The 8484-nt window shown below is 41.4% G+C and overlaps 1 protein-coding gene across 1 annotated transcript in view; it reads right to left on the reverse strand.

The window, feature by feature from the left end:
- Positions 1–3193: 3193 nt before the first annotated feature.
- The window catches only part of LGMN (legumain), a 20937-nt gene continuing 15646 nt past the window's right edge, over positions 3194–8484 (reverse strand). Inside the window, exons 8-13 of the mRNA XM_008629717.2 lie at positions 8168–8286; positions 7354–7443; positions 6466–6663; positions 5677–5847; positions 4765–4832; positions 3194–3965 (exon numbers count right to left, since the gene is read on the reverse strand). Of these exons, the coding sequence (XP_008627939.1) occupies positions 3926–3965; positions 4765–4832; positions 5677–5847; positions 6466–6663; positions 7354–7443; positions 8168–8286 (686 nt within the window). The 3' untranslated portion in view covers positions 3194–3925. The remainder of the gene's footprint in view (positions 3966–4764; positions 4833–5676; positions 5848–6465; positions 6664–7353; positions 7444–8167; positions 8287–8484) is intronic.

Genomic DNA, 8484 nt, shown 5'->3' on the forward strand with positions numbered 1-8484 from the left:
CTGAACCCAGCAACTTCTGCAGAGAAACAACCAGCCTGCATGGCCACTGCATGCACAGAGATAATTTAACGCCAGTTTGCACCCAGTGACACAATCTGTCAATAATTCACTGAAATAATTACACTGGCAGGTCAAGCTTATCCTAAAATAAAAGCCATTGAGATCAAAGGCAGTTCCCATGCTGAATTCAAGAGCTTTTGGGCCTCCTCACACTCCAGTCACCAACTGTACTTTGAAACCTGGCACAAGAATGGCTTTTTACTATGGGCTTGTAGAGTGATTGAGGCTGGCAGGGACCCTTGGGGGTCACCAGTCCAATCCCTGCTCAAGCAGGGCTGCTTCCCAAGGTTGTTCGAAGCCTCATCCTTTCAGTGCTGCAGTCTCCAGGGTTGTGCAGCCTTGCTGGGGCCCTGGTCCAGCATTTCAACCCCTTGCACTATGAAAAAGTTTCCTCCTATCCAGCTGCTGTGCAGGCCCTGCCTGTCCCATCAGCATCCCTCCTTGGATGGGGGCTGCTACTGTGGGCTACTGGCCAGCTCTGCCTGTGGTGCAAGGCTCACAGAACTGTAGCACTTCTGCTGTCTTCTGTGCGTCTTTTAGGGTATCATGCCCCTTAGGAAGGAAACAGTCTCTGATTCAGAATTGCCCAAGCCCTTTAAGTCAGCACTTTAGCTTAAGCTTCCTTTCCTGCTGCTGCCCCTCCATCCCTGTTCTCACAGGCAGAAGTTGAGTACAAGAATGAGAGGCCTTCAGTCTCCTGCCCTGAGATGGGCACGGCTGCTCAGCACTTACCTTAAGCTGTCCTGAAGAGACAAGATGCAGCTTGTTTCCAAGAGAGCTAAAACAATACTCTTTACTAGAATCTCTAAAAAAGTGCATTCTCTCCAACTCAGGTGAACTGCTTTCTGCTTTATTGCTTGGTAGGGAAGGGAAGGTGGTTACCCATGCTCTGGACAAAGTTGTGTCCATCTAAGTTTGCATTACACAGAAGTAGCCAGCACACAGTGTACTGTGGAGGCTGATCATGGACCTGCCCTCCAGGTCCTCGCCAAGGAAAGGCGGTGAACTGCTCTGTGCAGCAGGATGTTGGGTAGAAACACACAGCGGGTTTGGCACACAGGTGGGAAAAGGGCCTTGGACTCCTTTCCTAGCAACAAGGAGAAGGAGGAAGACAGGAAACCTTGGCTATGGTGAATTACACTCTTCCCAGGGGCTGTGGATATATGCGACTCTTCTGCTATTTTTGTAAATAACAGTCTCAACTTTGCCCTGTTTTGCCTGGTGGTGACAATTTGCTGGAAACCTGACAGTTTTCCATAGTTTACATTCCAGCATCCCAACATTCTAGGAATGATAGGCTGAGCAACTGCATGCCTGCAGGAGGAGCGAGGGTGTCTGTACTTGCCCAATACACCACAAGGTACTCTGGCGTAAGACTGACCTTGCACAATCCTAAAATTATTTTCTCATTAGATTCTATTACCATCACAAAGTAAACAGCCTGCCATGCAGGCACTGTGTGATGCTATTTGGAGGCCTTAAAACAAATCTACTGATCATTGCACGTGAAGGGTACTGGTTTTTTCTTCTGTGGGGCTGTTCCCTGAATGACTGGAAAGGAAATGGGTCTCTGGATATGAACTGAAAATTCAGGGCATGGGTGAGAACCTGCTCCATCTCAGACAGCATTGTGGGTGCAGTGACATCTTCAGTGCCTGTCTTTCAGTTTGCAACATACCTGACAGAAGGGGTAACAATGTCATTTAGGAGGGTGAAGCTTTGGACAATCACTTGCAAGAGGAAAGCAGAACAAAATCCCACTCTCATGTTTTGGCTTTGCATCCTCAGGGCTACAAGGGTCTGCAGGAGGGCCAGGGCATGTCATGGTAACAAGTGCCACCTGGGTGTCAGGGAATTGTGAAAATAAAAATGAGTGCTAGCAGCTGATTTCTCATCTGCTAATTATTTTTTGAGGTCTACTTAGTATGGCTGGAGACTCTTGGCCATAAAGTGACACCATCTATGAGGAACTGGAGGCCTCTTTTTTAACCTTTGCATTCTAGCTATGAAAATCCAAAAGAAAAAAGCCTCTTCTGAATACTTCAGGAGAAAATGGACATTTATAAAGGGTGAAAAAAATGTTAAACCTATGAATTGATGATGATAAGTGTTTGAGAAGCAGCCTGGATTTCTAGGGCAGAGAACAATTCTGAAAGCAGAGATGAGTAAAACAGCAGACTGAATGCATGCATTCAAACAGGGCTTTGAAAGAGTAATTTCTCCTGTTCTTTTCAAGTGTTTGGGAGCTCTTGGTATGCTCTTTCATGATAGCAGCCAGACTGACTAAAAGCTGTCTGTGGGGCCATCCCTTCCTCCTGCCATTGGGGAAACAGCTGCAACAGGTTCAGGCAGTCATGAATTTCATACTCTTATATTTAGATTTCTGCTAAAAAAACCCCAGCTGCACAGCTGAGAAGAAACAAGCAGCAACTCAACAGCAGCATATATCTGAACTTTCAATAACCCCCAAGGTGCAAACTAATTTATTAATTCAGTAAAGCCTAATTCCACAGAGTTTTTACCTTTTCCATTCATCCTGACACTAGCTGTGCTCTGGGATCGATCTCTCTCTCGCAGCAGTGTTCATGAAGCTGTTCATGTACCTGGCTTTACCTAGCTCTTCTTTATATAAAAGAAGCAGTTAGACCTCTACAACCTCTCTCCTCTGTGTGGAGCTATCCAGAACTCTCTCCATCCTGGTGATGTTGGTTCAGTTCTTGTCAAAGTCCATTCTTTTCACATGGAGATGAGGTAATTTTGCATATTTTAACACACTTTTTGAAAATAACTATGAAATATTTCTGTATCCTTTCTCCTCATGTAAAAAAGTGTGGACAACCTGAAACTTTTGTGGATCACCTCACAATCTCTAATTTTGCCGTGCTTGTCCTTTACTAAGTCACCTCTAAGGAGTGGCACCTTCAAGTGTGATTTGGGGTTTCACATATTTGTTGTTGCTTTTAGGCTAGAGTTTTAGGGTTTGTTTTGGGTTTTGTTGGTTAGCTAGAGTGGGTTTTTTTGAGATTACGTGCCTTATGAAAGTCTTACAGGGGCCGATGAACCTTGTATTGCATATCACAGAATTAATTAGCTCTCCTTCATTTTCAAGATAGACCAACACTATTGCACTGTGGGTAGATGAAACCATCAACTTTATTATTATTCACAGGCAATTCCTGTACTCTATGACTTCCCACAGGTTTGTGAGTATACACAATTTATTACAGCATACTGGTGCTAAATTTACAGCATTAGATATGTCTGTTTTTCTTTGGAAAACAGTGCTTTCTACTCACAAAGAATTTTACTGTTCCAACATTTAACTGCACTGTCCACATCAAATAGCTCTCAAACGCAACTCATTTCTTTAAACTGTTAAGGAGTTAAAGCTTAAAGAACAAGCTTTGGTTTCTTAACTCTTCAACCAAACTGCAAATTAGTCACTGTAATGGAATTCATTAACTTTTTTTCTAAAGTTAAGAGTTATCAAGAGTATTAAAAAAAATTCCAGAATTAATGACTCAATGTTTAGATTTAGAATGAATTTAGCAATCACATAGGTGGCCTGTAGTGTTCATCCAGAGATTCTTAAGAGCATTGTGCTTTGAAAAAAATTATCCATCTTGAAAGCTCCAGGTGGTCTGTCAAAATGCCTCTCCCAAAGCAGCAGGCTGTCAGCAAGTGGGGATGCAGGGGAGAGCACTGGCAAGTGCTGCATGGCTCATGGTCTGGTGCCTCAGCTCCCAGCACAGTTCCAGTACAATGGCTGACTCTCTCCAGGTTGCATGCAAGTAAAGTCTGGATTATGACAGCTATGAAAAGTTATCATTTGTAGTAAGGGTTATACTCAGGACTGTTGTTTCCATCAATACCCAAGGCACACTTGATTCATGGCCAGGCATATTCTGCAACAGAGAACAATAATGATGAGTAACGTTTTAGGCACTCTGCTCTCAAACTATTTCCCAAACTGACTGCAGTGGGCTGCCACCAGGAGTAGGGACAGCAATTCTTCACCTTCTGAGTTGCAAGTGCACACTGTCTGAACTACCAGTCCATCCTCACATTCCCTCCCTTCTGCTTTCTTCTCTCCATTTTCCTCCTCTTGCATGACTCACAAGCTGGGATCTCAGCCTCTACCACAAATTCCTAAGACAGAATTCCAACACCATGCTGCCCTCAGCTCTACTGCACCACCACAAGGGTCAGCCTGGACCATTACTTCCCTGCTTTCCTACCACACACAGGAAGGACCCAGCACCATATTCCCTTTCATCACCAGAACGCAGCAGTGCTGTGGTGTTCTGAGCTAGCAGCTGAGGGGGTAGCACAGAAGACACAGCAGTTCCCAACCTGGCTTCAGTGTAAGCTCATACAGGATTTACAGGGCAACGCCCTTGCACCAGTCATGCTGTTTTGTTCGATGCTGTGTGGTGCAGTGGGATCCTCTGACTGGCTGTCATTTCCCCTGAGGCTCAGTATGGAAATTAAAGGGTTATGGGGACACGGATCATTATGAGTGGGAGGGAACTAATAATGATGTTTGTCAAAATAAACATTTCTAACTCTAGAGTGATTTACTGACAAAATGATAACAAGAGCAGAACAAGTGAGAAGCTTTTATGATTAAGCTTTATCTGCCTATTAGCTTTTGTTCTTTCAGCCATAGTTAAAACTATAGGGCGTATCTGGGAACCTCATTACCTGTCAATGGGGTATCCTCCTTCACAAAGGTTGACCAAGGCATACAGCTGTCTCAGTGCATACTCATACTGAAATAAACAAACACTGTTAGTCATTTCAGAGATGAAAAGCAGGTATTGTTTATCCAGACTAAATGGTGCAAATAATTTAGAGATGCTGTTAATATTCAAGGTCTTCAACTGATAATCTAGTACTGGGCTAAATGGATCTTTGTTCTGCTCACTTTGCTCTTTGAATTTTAGGCAAATTCAGCTGTGCTTGTAGGCAAGACCATCTAACCCATTACATTCTTAAAATCCCACAAAACAAAACAAAAAATCCGCTGAAGAGGCTATCTTGCCTGACATCAGGACTGTGTTATTCTTATCTAAACAGTCTAACAACAGGATTTGATCCTCAACTGGGATCCCAGGAAGAGCAAACAGTAATAAAGCCCCTAAACTAAAAAGTGGTTCTCAAGAATTCAGCACGACTATGGAAACGGCAGCGAGGCTACCACAAGGAATTATGCATAATACTGTAACGTAATACAGAAATCTCAATGCACCAAGATTATGAATTCAGAGTGGTGGTGCTTGTGTTTTTGTTTTGTCAGTAGAGATGTTTCAAGAAGAAATACAAAATTACTTTTTAAACATTGGGATTTCTGAGGAGGAAACTGATGGAAGCAACAGCACTAACTAGTGAAAAATACAGATTTTTGGGGTTGTCTTTAGTAAACTTCTTGCTTACTTAAAGGTGCAGTAGAAGTGGTTTCCTGCTTCCAAAAGCATTACTTACCCTTCTTCCAAAACGAATCTGTATGACTGCCCCAAGGTAGCTTTTTAATAAAAGCTGGTTTTTGCAGATGTGCCTATGACTGTGCTAGTTGTTCTGGCCTGTTTATCAGGTTATATCTAATGAGTGACTTACCACAGGTAAGTGCCAGTTGAAGCAATGAGCTTTGAAGTGGTTCACCACTGACTGGTAACAGTCATAATTGCTGATGGTCAATCTGTCTGACAGAATCTGGTTGGTCTGTTCTGTTGAACCTGTGACTACGGTGACTATCTTCCGCATGGATTCTTGGATAAATTCTTTCACCTGCACATAAAACAAGAGCTTAAAATACGCTTTTTCTAAAGCTAATTTAAAGACTTTGAATGAAATTTCTCTTTCTTTAAACCTCCTTTAGCTTTTGGGCTCTTTAGGGAACCAAATTTTGCCATAATTTTTAGCACAGTCTCTTGGACTTGTCTCTTAACACTCAAATGAAAAGCAACAGAAAGTCAAGATTCCCGGAACCCAAAATCACTTACTCTCCTAGTGTCTGCCAGGGAAAGAAAGCACCACCAACACTAATACTTACTTCCATTTTGCAGGAGCTATTTGATTTGGAATGTTTCAGTTCTACTGAGACAAGAGATTCTCTAACACCAAAGATTAAGTCTTCCCCACAAGAATCCCTATGGATGCAGATGAGGAACTTCCTGTCAGTAGAAGCTATGAGACTGACTTTTGCATTTGCTTACCTTTGCCTAGATAACCATTACCGAATGTGCCTTGTGGAACAGATTCCTCAATTTTAAACGAAGAGTAAACCATCAGCTAGAGGTTACCATCTGAAGAGCAATTTTGTTGACTTTCAGAGATTTTACTTCTGCCATTGGTTAGGATGGAAATTAATCTGGCCTGATGAGCAATTATTTTTTCTATTTTTACCTCCAGGTATGCTTTCATCTCTGCAGCAATCTTCTTAGCCTCAGAAATGTCATTGGTAGCCATCAGCTTTCGTTTCATGATTGCGAAGGGCACATCAGGACTAGGCGTCAGGTCATAGTGTTCTACAGGTGGCAGAGAAATGGGCATAGCTTTCTTCCCCATGCCCTGAAACTGCATCACTTTCATGGAGGAGATGCTCTGAAGGATAGAAAGTAAGCAGATGGAAACTGTCAATCAGGTGGTTCTGTCTTTGTCTGCCATGCAAACCTGACTCTCTAAACTTGTTTTGTTAGAGAAAATAAAGGAGATCACAGGATTGTAGATGTGTGTGTCTGTGTATATGCACATATTGGGGTTTTTAATACAATGAGGTAAAGGCTGCTGAAAATCAGGAACTTTTATTTCCAAAACCCACTGCAGGGAAAAAGGCTGCCAGGTTATCTAATTGCACATTATTTTTAACAAGTATTTAACCTGTTGCATAATGGGACTATTATAAATGTTGTATCACCTTTCAGCTCTTCCCATTTGAAGGATCATTGTACTTTTTAACATTTCACTAACATTCATAATATGCCTGGAAGTGGTAAATACCTCTTGTATACTTTACTGAAGTGTCAAATCACTAGCAGAGCTTGGAGGACAACTTGTACCCTGATTTCTTAGACTGAAGCATATGCAAAGGCTGATTTCGCTAGCATCAGGATCATCATCTCTTAAATGCTAAGAGGTCTTTTAAGAGAAATGGCTCATGACTGAAAATGACTAAATCAACCCTGCCAGTTTACAGCTGTTTTTTGTTTGGGTTTGTTTGGTTTAAGGCATGAAAGTATAGGGTTCGAAAGGCTTGAAGATATATTTGAGCAGGAAGCCCTCCCAAATACATACTCTGTTTCCATACTGCATCACATGGCTGGTGTTGGTGCGTTTCTTCACCAGCTGAAACTGCTTGTGGAGTGTTTCTTTTCTTAGATCCTCCTGCATGAAGAAACTTCCATGAGGTCAAAGATACTTAAACTCAGCTATTCTAAAAATGCAAAGGAAGCTGAAAAGGGTCTTAGCTGCCAGTGGATGGAAGGAAGTATAGGGCGAGAGCTATACAACCTTTGAAAGACATGAAAGTAAAATCTGAAAAGCATATTTGACATACTGCTTTTAGTATGACAACTGACAATATTGACAGCATATTGTCATACTGCTTTTAGTAATCTCCTGATCTCCCAGCAAATGGGCAAGAAGGGAGTGGACTAGCATACAAATCCCAGATTTATTTCATTAACACTATTCTCCATTATACTAACAAGTGGATTAGCCACAGTTCTGTATTTAAGCACCCCTGAAGCAGACATACTACTTACTGAACTGCCCAATTTTTTTAACAGATTTGAAGATGTGGTCTCAGATTAGCAAATAAAGATTATGTGAATTTGGAACTAGAAATTAGATATTTTCTATCTTATAAAAAACAAAAGACAACAATATTTCTGAAAGTTGGTACTGGAAGTAAATTCAGTGGCCCAAACAAATAAAGATTATATATATGGTTCTGAGTAGTAGATAAATACTTTTACCAACTTAATTTGTTGATTTTGGTTCACATAAAGCCAAATATTTTCACAAATCCTGTAAAAGAGCTATGTTTAAAAAACCTAGTGATCTTTTTCATACATGAAAATGAAGAAAATTCATTTAAGTAACTTACCATATCTGAATCTTCCATCCAATTCACACTGTACCAGTCCCCAAGGTAAGTCTGCCTTTCCTCATCATAGTAACATGCGTAAGATGACTCTTTGGGATTAGCAGCTGTTGTTGCATAAACTGTAATACAAATAGTAAGGGGTTTTTTTATCTTTTTTGTTAATCTCCCCTCCCCTCTCCACGATTTAATACTTAGCTGCACATGACATATCTGTGTTTTTTTTATCTTTTTTTTTAATCTCCCCTCCCCTCTCCATGATTTAATACTTAGCTGCACATGACATATCTGTCTAAGTACTTTGCCTTTCAATCATTTAC

This window comes from Corvus brachyrhynchos, unplaced genomic scaffold (genome assembly GCF_000691975.1).
Source record: "Corvus brachyrhynchos isolate BGI_N302 unplaced genomic scaffold, ASM69197v1 scaffold1, whole genome shotgun sequence".
NCBI classification, from domain to species: Eukaryota; Metazoa; Chordata; class Aves; order Passeriformes; family Corvidae; genus Corvus; species Corvus brachyrhynchos.